This window comes from Aethalodelphis obliquidens, unplaced genomic scaffold (assembly GCF_003676395.1).
Source record: "Aethalodelphis obliquidens isolate GAN/ISIS:26980383/991018 unplaced genomic scaffold, ASM367639v1 scaffold13, whole genome shotgun sequence".
Classification (NCBI taxonomy): Eukaryota; Metazoa; Chordata; class Mammalia; order Artiodactyla; family Delphinidae; genus Aethalodelphis; species Aethalodelphis obliquidens.
In genome coordinates this window covers 2,817,167-2,835,240 of record NW_020837957.1, presented here as the reverse complement: position 1 = coordinate 2,835,240, position 18,074 = coordinate 2,817,167, and the positions used below count along the sequence as shown (strand labels likewise).

General features: G+C 41.4%; 1 protein-coding gene across 2 annotated transcripts in view; it reads right to left on the bottom strand.

Moving 5' to 3' along the window:
- The window catches only part of AK4 (adenylate kinase 4), a 77,773-nt gene that overhangs the window by 27,394 nt on the left and 32,305 nt on the right, over positions 1–18,074 (bottom strand). The window contains exon 3 of one of the 2 annotated variants that reach the window (XM_027113990.1): positions 15,128–15,247. The exons of the other annotated variant lie outside the window; for it this stretch is intronic. Coding sequence (XP_026969791.1) covers positions 15,128–15,247 — 120 coding nt within the window. The remainder of the gene's footprint in view (positions 1–15,127; positions 15,248–18,074) is intronic. 2 annotated transcript variants of the gene reach the window in all.

The following is an 18,074-nucleotide window of genomic DNA, read 5'->3' as shown; positions in this document are numbered from 1 at the left end:
GAGGCCCCCGGGACCCCGGCCCGCAGTGGCTCCCCGCCCTGCCTGGGCACCTCCCTGCAGGAGATCCCCACAGCCCGCAGGGCCCCGGGCAGCGGAGGCCCCTGCTCGCGGGGTAACTGTCTTTCCGGAATGATCAGCACTTCCCTGGACCTCTGCACCGGGATGGGGCCTCGACCGGGAGCATCCACCGGCTGGCCAGCCTGCTTCCCCGGCGCCCACTGCCCGCCATGGACGGCAGCGCCGCCTCCGACGCCCTGCGGACAGCAAACAAGGTGGACTGGGCTCACGCAGACTGCAAGGTACAGCTACAGGCCAGACTGTTACGGGCCCACAGCAGCCTGGACCCCGGCCGGCCCCCGAGCCCCCTGGCCCGTGACGTCCCTTCACTGGGCCAGGTCCACCTTCAGCCTCCTGGTGCCCATCCGCACCAAGGATGTCCGCAGCAGGTAGGGCCTCGGGGGCAGGCGGCATCATGGCCTGCGTCTGTGGCCTTCATTGGCCTTCAGAAGCCCCGTGAGAACCACAGGAAGCTTCCCCTGGAAGCGTGTGATGTGCTGCAGCGGGTCTCCCTCCACTGACCCCCATCTCCCAGGCCCTCCCCAGCTTTTCCTTTGCGTCTCAGCCCCACAGGCACCTATGAAGCAGACAGTGGGGTACACAGGTCCCTCTGCGCACTGGGCGGCCCTGTTTTCCTTCCCGTTTCTTGCTCCGTCGGGGGCAGCTTTCATCCATGTGTGCAGGTCGGCCCAGGACTCCGGGGTGGGTCGTGGAACCCGTGTCCCCGTAGCCGCTTTGATCAGGACCAGCGTTTAGCCAGCTGTGCCCTGTGCACGCGCCGGCACTTTTCCAGGACCGAGAGCTGGACAGGGGTAGGGGCCCCAGTGACAGCGGCTGGGCTGCCCCGAGGGGAGGGTCCCCGGGGCCCACCTCTGGCAGGGAGGGGCGCAGGCAGAGCCCAACTTGTGCACTTTGCTCTCAGGAGCGACCCGGGATTTCTCAGTGCTTGGGGCTCGGTCTGACGAGGGCTGCCCAGCAATCGCCCCACCCTCCGACCCCGCGGGCAAGGAGAGGGGTCGCGCATCTCATAGGACGCCGGGCTTCCAGGCCCCTCAGGGGACTTGAAGAATTAGCCCGTCTTGACTTCTTTATAGTTTAAAGGGGAGGCGGGCGCCGCCCTCCTGCTTAGGTCCCATCTCGCACCTCTGCCCACCTCTCCCGAGCCAGAGCCATGAGGGTTCACCAGGACCCGGGTCCCAGGAGCTTCTGAGCCCAACCCATCCACGCCCACCAGCTCTCTCCTGACCCGTCGTCTCCGGGAGCCTGGTGTCGGGCCACACTGCGGTGTCCACGCTGTGACTTGGAAGGCCGCCCTGTCCGTGCTGGGCCTGGCCACTGACCGCAGGCTCTCAGGGCTCCTGCCTCGTCGGCTGGGGCTGGGCAGGTTGTTTGAAGCGCACATCGGGCCACGGCCTTGACTTGGGGGCCCCACGCCACCCACTCCCTGCCGGGGCGCCCGAGGCCCCGGGGGACGCGGGGCGCTCTGTCACCACCACCCCCTGCCGCACCCTCCCATCCAGACCAGGCCTACGCCAACCCTTCCGGACGTGGACCGGGGGAGGGGAAGAATGAGGCGATCCCTGTTCTGGTGTCCTGGGGCAGCTGCAACAAAGCACCACAGACTGAGAGCCTTAAAACAGGAGTTACTCCGTCCCAGTTCTGAGTCCAGAATTCAGAAATCCAGGTGCAGCAGGACCGCGCTCCCTCCCTAGCCTCCAGCAAGGGTCCTTCCTGCCTCTTCCACCTGCTGGGGGCCCAGGTGTCCCTGGCTTGTGGCTCCATCTTCACGTGGCTTCTCCTCTGTGTCTGTCTCTCCTCTTCCATAAGGACAGCGGTCATTGTACTTAGGGTCACCCTCATCCAGGAGGACCTCATCTCAAGATCCTTAACTAATTACATCTGTCTGCAAAGATCCTTTTCTAAATAAGGTCACATTCGCAGATTCTGGGGGTCAGGGGGCAGATGGAAGGTAATCCTTACCCACCCCCACCCTTGGTGAGCCCAGCAGTGAAAGCCAGGCAGGTGGTTCCTCGGGCCCCCAGACTCCCTCCTGCACCCTCCATCAGCACCGGGCGTTCTTTTAGGACAAAACAGGTTCCTTTGTTAAAGTAATTCAGCATGTTTCTCATAAAGCGCGAGATCTCTTAGTGCGTTTAAAGTATGGTTTCACAGGGAATTCCCGTGTTGTCCAGTGGTTAGGACTTGGTGCTCTCACTGCCGTGGCCCTAAGAATTAAGATCCTGCAGGCCGAGCGGCCAAACAGTATTTCACTGTTTAAATTTCATGCAATTTATGTAGACTCGCCTGTTATATAAAAATGAGAAGCACGTCTCAAAATCAGATCCCTAGCTTTGATCTCACACAAGCAGCCGACAATGGGTTGATGGGCTCCCCACCTCCAGACTCTCCGTGTGTGTCCTAGGACACAGGTCGGCGGACTGGATAGTGACTGTTTCAATTTTGTGAGCTGTGTGGTCTCGCACCAACAGCGTGGCTGTGTGGCAGGAACGCTTTGTTCAGGGAGGCTGAAGTGTGAATTTCAGGGCATTTTCCCATGTCACGAAATACTATTTTTTCCCAACCATTTAAAAGCACAGGGGACTTCCCTGGTGGTCCAGTGGCTGAGACTCCACGCTCCCAATGCAGGGGGCCCGGGTTTGATCCCTGGTCGGGAAACTATGTCCCACATGCCACAACTAAGAAGTCCGAATGCCACAACTAAAAGATCCTACGTGCTGCAGCGAAGATCCCGCGTGCCGCAACTAAGACCCGGTGCAGCCAAAATAAATAAACATTTAAAAATTAAAAAAATAAAATAAGAGAATGTGTATGTATGTATGTATATATATGTATGTATAACTGAATCACTTTGCTGTACAGCAGAAATTAACACATTGTAAATCAACTATACTTCAATACAATAAATTTTTTTAAAAAGTAGGGCAGCCTTACTCATATATAAATCATATACCATACAAGCCACTCATTTAAAGTGTACTATTCAATGGTTTCTGGTATATTCAGGGACATAACTAAGATTAATTAAAATAAAATTAAGAGAAGTGGGTAGAAGTGGGAAAAAAAATGAGTGCACAGAATTCATTGAAATTTCTTAACTGTAAGACCAAAAAAATGGGAAACTAAAGGTACAGAGAAATTTATAATAAATTTTAACAATAAAAGCTAAAAAAATTGGAAGGAAGGGGAGAGGAGTTGGGAGGAAGTATATTCTCTAAATTTGAAATGTGAGACTAAAAAAAAACCAAATTTGTCATCTCCTAATGTCTTTCACATTTTTTAAAATAAATTTATTTATTTTATTTTATTTATTTTTGGCTTCGTTGGGTTTTTGTTGCTGCACGTGGGCAGTGAGCGGGGGCTACTCTTTGCTGCGGGTGCACGGACTTCCCATTGCAGTGGCTTCTTCTGTTGCAGAGCACGGGCTCTAGGCATGCGGGCTTTAGTAGTTGTGGCTTGCAGGCTCAGTAGTTGTGGCTTGCGTGCTCTAGAGCATAGGCTCAGTAGTTGTGGCGCACAGGCTTGGTTGCTCCGCGGCATGTGACATCTTCCCAGACCAGGGCTCGAACCCGTGTCCCCTGCATTGGTAGGTGGATTCTTAACCACTGTGCCACCAGGTAAGTCCCATCTTTCATCTTCTTAAGGGGCTCCCATAGGAATTAATATCCCTGGTGATGAAGAAAGTTTTATCTGAAACTCAGTGATAATTCCTTAGGGTTCACTTTAGCTTTTGCTATATTAAATTTGAGTAAAATTAATTGCCTTTTTTAAAGAACGTAAAGGATGATATCATTCTTACAGATTTTTATCTGCATATGTGCATGGAGAGGTATCTACAATGATTGTTTGCAATTGTTAACCCTGGTTATTTCTGGCTAGTAGGATTTTAGGCAATTTGTTGCCTTTCTTTGCATTTTTCCATATGGCCTGAGTGTTTTATAGTGATCATGTATAATTTCTATAAAAACAGTATAAAAAAAGGTGAAGTTAAATCGTCTGTGGGAATTCCCTGGCAGTCCAGTGGTTAGGACTTGGCACTTTCACTGCCGAGGGCCTGGGTTCAATCCCTGGTTGGGGAACTAAGATCCCGCAAGCCACACAGTGCAGACCAAAAATAAAATAAATTGTCTGCATTTTTCCACATCACCTTCTACTTTTAACCCTAATCAACTTGTTCTTCTTTCCAAAATCAGAGTTTTTGTATTAGTAATAGGAAAATCAAGAGAGTTTTGTTTTATATTTACTAGGTAAGGTTTAATGGAAGATGACTGATTTTATTTACTTAGGCTTTACGTAAGCCAAGTGTACTTAGTGAGGGGTAAAAATGATGATCCTTATTTATTAGAATGACAATATTTTTGTTAAGTTTCTCAACAGTTTATTATTGAAATGTTAAGTTCTAACATCTATATCAGTGTCTATGTATATATTTACATTAATAATAATTATCAATTAAATTTTCTTTACACTGAAAATAAGAACACACATCTAACACCTGACCACCTACTGTGTTCCAGAACTCCACTACAAGTTTTACATTTGTTAGCCAATCCTTGCAAACCTATGACATACATACTCCTATTTTACAGATGAGAAAAAAAGAAACCAGGAAAGGTAAATTTGCTTGCTCAAGACTACAAGCTAATAAGGCCTGACTCCTAAGTCCATGCTTTTCCCACCACATAACTGTTTTCTTAGTATGGAACTTTGTGCATAGTAAGTGTACAATAATTGTTTTATTATTAAACCAGCAAAGTATACCTCATAAGCTTTGGATGTAGTTTTGCAATGAATTGTCTTAGTTCATCCAATTCCCAAGATACCTGCTTCCTAAATTAGGGAAGCAGCCTCTCCTAACATCTAAAATTAGTTTCATCCTGTGCCTTACTTTACAGACTTCTAAGTAAGCAGCATTAGCAAATGAGCTAAGTGCATCTGAAAGTGTACGACACAACAGGCCCAACTACAGGGAAACCATGCTTTAATACCTAAAGTATGTCTGAATTTAAAATTTTTTTTAAATTTAGTTAACTTTTAAATGTTAGTTGAAAGGAAAGTTAAAATATAAATTATTCACTCTTTCAAACTCAGTTTTAAATTTTATTTTTAACTTCCTTCCACCTCATTTATAATATTAACTTTGACACTTAACTCCCTGTTTTTGAATTTCAAGAAGTGTTTAACTTTTGGCCCCATCCACTTTTCCAGCCTCATCTGCTCATACTTTCAGTTCTAGGATTATCCAACTACTTGTGGTTTCCAGAACACACCTTGTTGTTTCATGCCTCTATACCTTTTTTTTTTTTTAATTAATTTTTATTGGAGTATAGTTGATTTACAATGTGTTAGTTTCTGCTGTACAGCAAAGTGAATCAGTTATACATAGACATATATCCACTCTTTTTTAGATTCTTTTCTCATGCCTCTGTACCTTTCGTACATGATGTTCCCTCCATCTAGAATGTGCTTTATTCCCCCTTCCCAAATTTTGCTCTTGGTGTCACCTTCTCCCAGGAACCTTCCTAATAGCTGCCTCCCTTGCCCCCAAGAGAGGGCCAGTCACTTTCTCCTCTGTGCTACCTCTCCCCTCTCACCCCCTTCACTGGTGCTCCCAAGATCCTACACTATGATTGTTTAATGCAGCGTTTGCTCCTCCTGGGCTATGAGGTCGGGAAGTGTGCTACTCCCTCTTCCGATGGATCGATGGGATACACAAATCATGTATACTCAATTTGTTTTTTGAGCTCTGAACCAAGTTTTTCTAGGATGTGTTCAAATACCTGTATACATATGGTTCCCATATGGCCCTTAGTGCTCGCATGTTAAAATCTAGTCATTCCCTGAAAACACAAACCGAATTAAACAAAGTCAGGATTGTCTACTATATTAAGATTGTTCCTGATCCTGGGGTAGCAGTCAGATCAATCAGAAGAAACCCACCAGAAATGGACACGGGGACAGGGTCTCAGGAGAGAATCCAACAAAATTAAGAAGAAGAGATCCAGAGTTTTACCATGTTTTTCAGTCACATACTCTGAGCTCATTCAGACACCAAGGACACTGAACAAAGGAAGAGTCATGGAATAAAAACCAAGTTCTCTGAACTTATGGTTACTGGGGGGAAGGGTTCTGGAGGTGGGGGTATTTAGGGAGTTTGGGATTGACATGTACACACTGCTATATTTTATTTTATTTTATTTTTTACATTTTTATTGGAATATAATTGCTTTACAATGGTGTGTTAGTTTCTCCTTTTAACAAAGTGAATCAGTTATACATATACATATGTTCCCATACCTCTTTCCTCTTGCGTCTCCCTCCCTACCACCCTCCCTATCCCACCCCTCCAGGCAGTCACAAATCACCGAGCTGATCTCCCTGTGCTATGCGGCTGCTTCCCACTAGCTATCTATCTTATGTTTGGTAGTGTATATATGTCCATGCCTCTCTCTCGCTTTGTCACAGCTTACACTTCCCCCTCCCCATATCCTCAAGTCCATTCTCTAGTAGGTCTGTGTCTTTATTCCTGTCTTACCCCTAGGTTCTTCAGGACATTTTTTTTCTTAAATTCCATATACATGTGTTAGCATACGGTATTTGTCTTTCTCTTTCTGACTTACTTCACTCTGTAGGACAGACTCTAGGTCTATCCACCTCATTACAAATAGCTCAATTTCGTTTCTTTCTATGAGTAATATTCCATTGTATATATGTGCCACATCTTCTTTATCCATTCATCTGATGATGGACACTTAGGTTGCTTCCATCTCCTGGCTATTGTAAATAGAGCTGCAGTGAACATTTTGGTACATGGCTCTTTCTGAATTATGCTTTTCTCAGGGTATATGCCCAGTAGTGGGATTGCTGGGTCATATGGTAGTTCTATTTGTAGTTTTTTAAGGAACCTCCATACTGTTCTCCATAGTGGCTGTACCAATTCACATTCCCACCAGCAGTGCAAGAGTGTTCCCTTTTCTCCACACCCTCTCCAGCATTTATTGTTTCTAGATTTTTTGATGATGGCCATTCTGACTGGTGTGAGATGATATCTCATTGTAGTTTTGATTTGCATTTCTCTAATGATTAATGATGTTGAGCATTCTTTCATGTGTTTGTTGGCAGTCTGTATATCTTCTTTGGAGAAATGTCTATTTAGGTCTTCTGCCCATTTTTGGATTGGGTTGTTTGTTTTTTTGTTATTGAACTGCATGAGCTGCTTATAAATTTTGGAGGTTAATCCTTTGTCAGTTGCTTCATTTGCAAATATTTTCTCCCATTCTGGGGTTGTCTTTTCGTCTTGTTTATGGTTTCCTTTGCTGTGCAAAAGCTTTGAAGTTTCATTAGGTCCCATTTGTGTATTTTTGTTTTTATTTCTATTTCTCTAGGAGGTGGGTCAAAAAAGATCTTGCTGTGATTTATGTCATAGAGTGTTCTGCCTAAGTTTTCCTCTAAGAGTTTGATAGTTTCTGGCCTTATATTTAGGTCTTTAATCCATTTTGAGCTTATTTTTGTGTATGGTGTTAGAGAGTGTTCTAATCTCATACTTTTACATGTACCTGTCCAATTTTCCCAGCACCATTTATTGAAGAGGCTGTCCTTTCTCCACTGTACATTCTTGCCTCCTTTATCAAAGATAAGGTGACCATATGTCCGTGGGTTTATCTCTGGGCTTTCTATCCTGTTCCACTGATCTATATTTCTGTTTTTGTGCCAGTACCATACTGTCTTGATTACTGTAGCTTTGTAGTATAGTCTGAAGTTAGGGAGCCTGATTCTTCCAGCTCCGTTTTTCGTTCTCAAGATTGCTTTGGCTATTCGGGGTCTTTTGTGTTTCCATACAAATTGGGAAATTTTTTGTTCTAGTTCTGTGAAAAATGCCAGTGGTAGTTTGATAAGGATTGCATTGAATCTGTAGATTGCTTTGGGTAGTAGAGTCATTTTCACAATGTTGATTCTTCCAATCCAAAAACACGGTATATCTCTCCATCTATTTGTATCAGCTTTAATTTCTTTCATCAGTGTCTTATCGTTTTCTGCATACAGGTCTTTTGTCTCCTTAGGTAGGTTTATTCCTAGATATTTTATTCTTTGTGTTGCAATGGTAAATGGGAGTGTTTTCTTGATTTCACTTTCAGATTTTTCATCATTAGTGTATAGGAATGCCAGAGATTTCTGTGCATTAATTTTGTATCCTGCTACTTTACCAAATTCATTGATTAGCTCTAGTAGTTTTCTGGTAGCATCTTTAGGATTCTCTATGTATAGTATCATGTCATCTGCAAACAGTGACAGCTTTACTTCTTCTTTTCCGATATGGATTCCTTTTATTTCCTTTTCTTCTCTGATTGCTGTGGCTACACACTGCTATATTTTAAATGGATAACCAACAAGAACCTACTGTACAGCACAAGGAACTCTGCTCAATATCATGTAATAACCTAAATGGGAAAAGAATTTGAAAAAGAATAGATACATCTATATGTATAACTGAATCACTCTGCTGTACACCTGAAACTAACATATTGTTAATCAACTATACTCCAATATACAATAAAAAGTCTAAAAAAAAAAGTTCTTATACTGTGATTTAAACCAAAGATGACCCTCACAAAGACTTAACATTCTGTTAAATTCTGTTAAATTTCTCAGCAGTTTATTATTGAAATGCTAAGTTCTAATATCTGTATTGGTGTCTGTACATATACATATCTTTTTCATTTTCATATTCATTCCTATACATATGAGCGCGTCAAGAAGGATGAGCCTGGTGAGGCACCAAAGATTACAATTGTTCAGTCCATGCTTAGCAGGCATGAACACTGCCACTGTACCCAATAAATTTCCATCAAGTCTATGACGCTCCATTCTTTAGCAGTCACTCCAATTGCTTCAAACCTTCTGTCCAAGGTATGACAGTATACATATTGCCTTAACGGTGATCGAAGATACAAATGTTATCTGACAATATTTTTCAGGACTAAACATCTGAAGGTACTCTTACTGTATAACAGAGAACTAAATTAAATACCCTGTGATAAACCATAATGGAAAAGAATATAAAAAAAAGAATGTCTATATGTGTATAACTGAGTCACGTTACTGTACAGCTGAAATTGTAAATCAACTATACTTCAATAAAAAAAAACACATCTGAAGGTAAATGAGTAAAATAATCTATCACCCTCTTAAATGCACACACGCACATGCACGCACACACACACACACACACACACACACGAGAAGAAAGCCTGATTCTTTTTTTCCAAAGAGAATATCTTCAGTGACCTTCCAAACAAACCTATTATACATTTTATTTTTGAAACATACCCTACATTCACAAGGGCAACAGAAAAAAATTGCCCTTGGCATTTCTTAAAAGATGTGATTCAGAAGACACGGGATTGTCAGCTTTTTTTTCTGTAGGCATATGTTGCCCAGTGGGATGTAAAACCATTCAGAGGTCTGATTCAGAAAGAAAAATATGAAGGGGATAAGGTCAGAGCAGTTATGTACAGTTCAGTATGGTAAAACACATTTGCAAAATCAGGACAAGATACTGTAGCTCCACCATCTGTAGTCTGGTTTCCCAGCATCCACCTTTTACTTGGATACCAAGGGCTCTGAATGAGCATGTATCCCGGAATATCTTAGGTCTGAGATCATTCACCTCTCAGGGAAAACAAACACATACAAAGACGGCACACCCTGAAGTGGCTCTGACTTGTGCTAAAAATAAATAAATAAATCCCAGAATTACCCACAGAAGGCACCAGCTAGTGCTCAGAATGAATCAAATGGAATATACAACCATGGACTGAATGATGACTCTCCTTGTAAAGTTATCTTTATCTCCAATGAAAAGGCTTAAATTATATTCCACTTATAATTCCAAAATTTAAGATTGCTTTCTGTCAAACCGAACTTTGACAACAAATTTAAATATTTAGATGACACCTAAAGTCACCTGGCAGACAATTCTGTTACATCTTGAGATAAATTGGGACTGAGCCTGAGAACTTGCAGGTTACTGTTTAAATGCACAGGTTTCGGCAACCAAGTTTAGAAACAAAAGAAAAATCTACTACCTAATACACCTCCCTACGGGCCCCATCTCACTGCCAGCTGCTTTTTAAAAAGTGAAGAATTTGTATTTGAGCTGGTTATTTATAAGAGCTGGTTATTGTTCCCTAGTTACTTCACCTTAAGATCACCTAGTAAGCAGTAAACACCCTCTTTAAAAAACAAAAAAAACCCAAAACCATCATAGCAAAATTAGAAGGCTTGTGCATGACATTCCTCTGGTTGAATATTTGTCTTAAAAATTAAAATTATTTTCAGAAAACCGCTCTCACACATTAAACGTCTAAAGAAATTAAAGAAAGAAAAAAAGAGGGGAAAAACCACACTTATATACACATATTAACACATAAAGGAGTGTTTCTTATCCAACTAAAAAGCACACTGTGAAGGCAAGGCGGTGCTGAACTGTTTTTAGCAAGGACATAGCTGACCAAACCACAGAGCACTCACCAAGCACATCCACTGCCACCCCTGGCGTCCCCTTGGTTTGCATCCATGCTACGTGTTTCCACCCACCATTTGCAGGATGCCTGTTTACAGCCATATAGACCAAGACGATGAGTCATCTATCATCCAGAATTCTTTTCTTGACCTTTCCACATGCAATCACCTTTAGCACGCTCCATAGGCACGTCCTCCGCAGAACACGTGCCCTGGAACATAAGGAGTTTCAAACTGAACACAGAACTTAGCATTCTTGATGGTCCTCACTTTGCCAAATGGATTTATTCCAGAGCTTTAAAGAAAAATCACAACCGAAACCATGACCAGATGTGTTTAGAAAGATACAAACTAAATCAGTTAGGAGACTGACGTCCTTTACTAAAAACAGGCCTATGAGGTAAAAGAACTTCAGTTACTCACCGAGAGGAAGTCATAGCAAAACAAAGCAGTGAAAAGATACATAAAACATTTCACAACTGAAGCTGACTTTTCCAACTTCACGTGGCTGACTATTTTTTAAACTATTTTTGAACTTAACACTTCATGTAGTAACCTAAAAACAAAAATTCATGACCTGGACCTTATGTACAACAAATCACAAAATCTCATATAGCACTTACTATATGGCAAATATAAGCACTTTCCGGACATTCACTTACTTCATCCTTTTTGTAATCTCTGTTTTCCATGAGGAAAACAACGCAGAGACCTATGGGTAACTTGCCCAAGGGCACTGACAATGGCAGAGCTGGGATTCAAAGGGGGTAGTCTGGTTCTAACTGGGATCAGTGGTTATTATACTAACCACCTTCCCAAAAGAGTTTAACATAGATGATCCTTTTTTAAAACAGTTAAGTTTACTTAAAACTACACAAGTTTATTTTATAAGGTGAGAAGCCTTACAATTAAAGAATTTAAACTAGAGAAATTACTGTTAGGTGGTGGCAGAGCTAAAGTTTATCAGTCCCGGCAAACACCCACATAAGAAGAAGTAGTGGGAGCCTAACTTTTTTGAGTTAAATATTCAGTCTGGAGAAATTACCATAGCTGGAGAAGTGTAGGGAAGGTGATGACAGCCAAGAAACTCCAAAAGCTGGGAAGGCGATCAAAGAAAACCCCAGGGCTACAGTGCCTAACATCAGTCACACTCCTGTCAATTCTTCCTCCTCAATGCAGTCTTTCAGGAATGGTGCCTCCTCGCCATCTCACTGCTGGTGCTTAAATTCAGGCCTTCAGCATCTCTTGGCCCAATTGTGCCAACAATCTCTTACTCAGCTTCTAGTCACCACCTCCTCCCCTACCCCAGCATCTAATAGCTCTGCTGCTAACAGAATAGTCTGTCTGAAACACAAATACATCCGATTATGTTATTCCCCTTTTTAACTCTTCGGTGGTCCCTATAGCCAAAAATTTCCAGTTCCACCATCTCTGCATAGAATCAAAGTCCATCACCCCAGGATTTCCCCTGTCTCTCTGTTTGCAGGCCCAGGAAAACACTAGGCTAAGTCATTCCTCTCTTACCCAGTTCACATTGCGCCTCTGCTGAAAAAATCCTTCTTCCCAACCCCCATTAGTCAACCTGCAGGACATGTCTCTAGTCATCTCTTTTTCCATAAAGTTGTTCCACTCCTGCCTCCCACCAATAGAACCGACAACTTTCTCGTTTGTGTCTTCAGTGTACCACATGTATATGATTTTATTATACTGTCAATTTTTTACACACCTGACTCCCCTACTGTAATATAAGTCCCGTAAGAATACAGAAAGTGTCTTGTCATTTTATCAGCAGCACCTGATAGTGCCTAACACACAGTAGGAGCTTTATTCATTACTGCCTGATAAACACATGCCTTCCACGGGCCATTATAGCCTTTCTCTTGACAAAAGTTTTCAGTTCAGTCTCAGTCCCATGAGAACATAGGTCCTGATTTTTTTTAATGGAAGGCATTCTAGAAAGATATGATCTACTCTATAGTCAACTTTTCAGAACACCTCCAAAGTGAAGAATAAATGTTGAATAGTATAGTTCACAAAGAATGGACCATAGAACAAATCCCAGAGGTTATAGGTAGGGTAGGAGATTCTATGGTCATATACATTCAGAACGCCTTGTGACATTTCCTTCTATGAAGAGTTAAATCACATTATCATATTAAAGGTTCATTAAAGTCCTAAGAAATTGGTTAACTTTGGACTTACTAACTTTGGATAGGCAAGTGAACCTTCCTTTGCTTCTGTTTTCTCATCAATAAATGGAAATAACAGTCTCTACCTTGATATTGTAGGAATTGAATGAGATAATAAATATCAAATGTTCAGAACAATACCTGGCATACAGTAAGTGCTCAGTAAATTCAAGCAACATTTAACATTTAAATTGACATTTTCTTTTTTTTTTTTTTTTTTGGCGGTACGCGGGCCTCTCACTCTTGTGGCCTCTCCCGTTGCAGAGCACAGGCTCCGGACGCGCAGGCTCAGCAGCCATGGCTCACGGGCCCAGCCGCCCCGCGGCATGTGGGATCTTCCCGGACCGGGGCACGAACCCGTGTCCCCTGCATCGGCAGGCAGACTCTCAACCACTGCGCCACCAGGGAAGCCCTAAATTGACATTTTCTAAACACATTTAACTACAAAGTCTGTTTTTTGTCTAGCCATTACTAACACTGCACACTATACACTTTGAGAAACACCAATATAGAATAAATACTCTACCACAAGTTGGTCATTATGGAGATTTACGGCTCCAGACGTTAGGAGAAATATAGGCAATCTGATAGCTAAAATGTAGGACAATTCACTCTGGCTTCTCTGTGGCTGGCAAACATCAAAGTTTCAGCTGTTACAACTTGCTGAGATAGGAAAAAGTGCATTGTGTGAACTGAAGGAAAACTACTCTGCAATGGAAAGAAGTTTCTTATATATAAATCTCACTACCCTTTCTGTACCTAGAAAGCAGTATATTCATCAAGTTCTTATTTTCATTGCCAAGGAATCCTGCTATTAAAGAGTAAGACAAATAATCCATCCAGTCCATTTTTTCCCTTTAATAAATGAAAAGATTTATACTGGTAACACTTAAAAGTAGATGATTCTTAATTCCAGCTTCCTCGAGTACAAAACTGTGCAGTATTGTGTGTGTGAGCATCTGTATGCATCTTCCTGGGTTAAGTACCATAGGAGTGACTGAGTTTTTTTTAACCATTTTTATAAAATTGAAGTATAGTTAATTTACAATGTTGTGTTAGTTTCAAGTATACAGCAAAGTGATTCAGTTATATGTATAATTGAATATATATACTTTTTCATATTCTTTTCCATTATAGGTTAATACAAGATATTGAATATAGTTCTCTGTGCTATACAGTAGGTCCACTTTGTTTACGTATTTTACATATAGTAGTGTGTATATGTTAATCCCAAACTCCTAATTTATCTCCTCCCCACTGCTATCCCCTTTGGTAACCATAAGTTTGTTTTCTATGTCTGTGGGTCTATTTCTGTTTTGTAAGTAAGTTGATTTTGTATCATTTTTTTAGTCCTACTTATAAGTGGTATCACATGATATTTGTCTGAGTTTTTTTTAAAAAATCAGGCCTATGTATCATTTAAATATTAAAAATCAAACAATAGGAATGGGTATATACAGTGAAATGTAAATCTCTCTCCCAACCCTAATCTTTACCCAGAGCCAACCACTAGTATCAGTTTTTTATAACCTTCCAAAGACTGCTTATGTATGTGTTTGTAAGTATATATAGTAATATTATACTGTCACTCCATTTTTATGGAGATAATAGTATATGATATTAACTATACTGCAACTAGCTTTTTTCACTCAGCAGTTTACCTTAGAGCTCTATCCATATCAACACAGAGGTACAGATTATTTGGTTAATGGACATACCAAAATTTAAGGCAACCCTATGATAGATGGATAGGTTGTTACCAGTGTCTTGCTATTTACAAATAACACTGAAAACAAGCATCCTTTAACATACATCTTTAGGCAAGAAATCAAGCAGGGAATTGCTGAATCAAAAAATATAAAGACTGCTAAGCTGCCCTCCAAAGGTTGCCCATTTTATCCTCTCAAGAATACTTACTTCCTATACTCTTATGGTTTTCAGATTTTCTATCTTTTTTAATCTGACAGGTAAAAAATGATAACTAATGCTTTTAATTTATGTGGCCTATTTTGAATGAAAGAACCTCTGATTTAAGATGAGTCATACTTATGACAACTTAGTCATGGAAACAAAGGCACGATCAAAACTGGAACAATAACAGGAATTCAGTGAAGGTTTGCTTCAAGCTGACGGCTCTAGGGATGGTGGTCTGCAGACAGAGGAATTAAAAGGTTTCACCACGTGAGGTTTCTATCACGTTGCCAAACTGGAGTATGTCTAAATAGATGACTGAACGTTTAGGGGAAAAGGGCATTTTGCAACCTGTAAGAAATACGGGAGTGTGCAAGGAGACAACGACCCACTATTGGCAGAGGTCCAGCGGACCCACACGTTCAACTCACCATCCAGTAGCCAGTGCTGGCCGCGCCTGTTCTCCAGCTCTGACAGCATGAGGCGTGTGATCACGTGATCTGGAACCAAAAGACTTTTCTCTATGTACTGCTTTGCCATATCACCAACTTCTATTAAAGACAGGAAAAAGACACTCTCAAAAAAGAAGCTTCAAAAAAAAAAAAAACTTACAAACTCTTTTCTGACAGTTTTGCCTTCTTTCTCATTCCTCCCTGATGGCACGGGGAAGCTGAGAGGCACAACCACTCCTTAGAGACCAAAGGAAAAATTTTCCACTGCTCTTCTAGAAAGAATGCTGGATGACACAAACATCAACCGGTTTATTTCTTTTCATGAGCCTCAGGATAAGCAGATGGCACCTTGCTGACGCAGTTGTAGAAGCAACGCAGTGTTATTAGTGGAATGCCAAGTTCATAAAAAGATGTGAATTTTAAAATTTTTTTCAAAGAAAAAAATGCTCATATCATAATTTAAAATAACAATTTCTTATATGTGGAAATTGTAAGTTGGGTTCAGGAGAACAAATTAGCAGTTTAAATCTGCTAAATTTCTAGGAACTGAATTTCTTTTTTTAACCAAGATGAAGTCCTCTGCTCTCCAGGGATCTGATAATGAACCATTAAGAAACACATTCTTGACAGGCCAATTAAGTTCTTATAAAAACATATAGCAGAATTATATTACTAGGTAAAAAAGCTCAAGAATCATTTAGCCTCCACCTTCACCTAGAATTTAAGGCAGAGCCCTTCCTTCCCCAGACTGAGCCTATACTCCCAACTCTGACTTCAACACTGAAACGTGGGCGGTGAAGAGTTCCCATCACTGGACAAGGATCTCAAAATTAGGCCCAATGATGTGGATTCGGTAACGTGCAAGAAACAGAACATATATGTGGCTAAACATGAGTGTGAACAAAACACATTCATTCAACAAGGATTTGTTGACTGCATACGATTTAACAGGTAATATTCAACAAATGTAACAGTGACTAAAAGTTGCAGTTACTGATCTCTAAGCAGTATTACTTTCCTTAAGCGCAACAGTAACAATCTTAACCAAGAGTACATATTATCCCAGGCACTTATACGTGTTATTTCATTGATTCCTAAGATCCTCAACTTTAGACAGGAGGTAATACCCATATTTTTTAATGACAGCTTTACTGAGATATAATTCACACACCACAACATTCACCATCTTAAAGTGTACAATTCAGTGGTTTTTTAATGCTTCCTCAGCGTTGTGTAACCATCACCACTACCGAATTTCAGAACATTTATATGACCCCAGAAAGAAACCTTGTACCTATTAGCAGTCATTCCCCATTTCCTCCTCCCTCTAGGCCCTGGCTTCTACTAATCCACTTTTTGTCTATAGATTTGCCTACTTTGCACATTTCACATAAATGGAAGCACACTATGTGGTTTTTTGTGTCTGGTTCCTTTACTTAGCATAATGTTTTCAAGATGCATCCATGTTGTACCACCTACAGTACTTCATTCATTTTCATGGCTTAATATTATGATTCCATTGTATGGACATATCATATTTCTTTTCACTCTTTGGATATTCTGAATAATGCTGCAGTGTACAAGTTTTTGTGTGAATGCATGCTTTCAGTTCTCTTCAGTAATACCTGTAAGGTATATATGTTTTATATCTGAAAAATCACTGTCAGACAGAATGCTCAGAGTAACTGACAAGCTTGGTGTTTGCTCTGCAATGGTCAGGCCAGCCCCAGAGCCCTGTTCTTAGTCTCATCCACCAAACTTTAAGGTACATATAAACAACAAATACACATCTTCCAAGGTGAGAGACCAAGACGTGAACTGCCTCCAAATATCCCATGAGGAAACAGTAATGAGTAGGAATTGTCTTGTTTGGAAAAGAGAAGAACCAGAGAAGGCCATGACAACAACTTATCCATAACCTGATACTTGGCCCATGGAAAAGGCATTAATTTATTTAATCCTCAGGGCTTAGAATTAGGACTAGTAGTAGGAATTATAAATGGACAGGAAAAGTTGTCTAAGGAAATGTTTGAATGGAGACTGCCCAGGAAGGGATATTATAGAGAGATTTTGAAAACTGGATTGGGGATTGGGCTTAATTCATGTTTTAGGTCCCTTCAGATGGAGGATTTATGGTATTAGGATATATCTGAATTCAGTAATTTAATGGAGAACAGTATCAAAAATGATACGTCTAAGGCCTCTGATTATCTCCTGACTCTCCTACATGGCTTCCACTGACACCTCTGACACGTATCCTGTACAAACTCAACATTCCCCTCCCACTCTGCTCTTAACCTAGTGTTTCCTGCCTCCTCAGTAATGGAGTCCTCCATTATCCGCAGTTTTCTTGGATTCAGTTACCCAAGGTCAACCACGGTCTGAAAATATTAAATGGAAAATTCCAGAAATAAGCAACTCGTAAGTTTTAAATCGGGTGCCGTTCTGAGCAGCATGATGAAATCTCTTGCCGTCCTACTCCATACAGCCTGGGATGTGAATCATCCCTTGGTCCAGAGTATCCCACCTGTTAGTCACTTAGTAGCTGTCTTGGTTATCAGATCAACTGTCTCAGTACCTTCAAGTGACCATATTTTACATAATAATGACAAAAGTGCAAGAAGAGTGATGTTGGCCATTTGGGTGTGCTAAAGAGAAGCTGTAAAGTGCTTCGTTTAAGTGAAAAGGTAAAAGTTCGACTTAAGGAGGAACGAAAAACATTGTATGCTGAGGCTGCTAAGGTATATGGTAAGAACAAATCTATCCGTGAAATTGCGAAGAAGGAAAAAGAAATTCATGCCAGTTTTGCTGCTGAACCTCAAACTGCGGAAGTTATGAACACAGTGCATGATAAGGGCTTAGTTAAGATGAAAAATGCATTGAATTTGTACAATAAGATACTCTGAGACCACATTCACGTAACTTT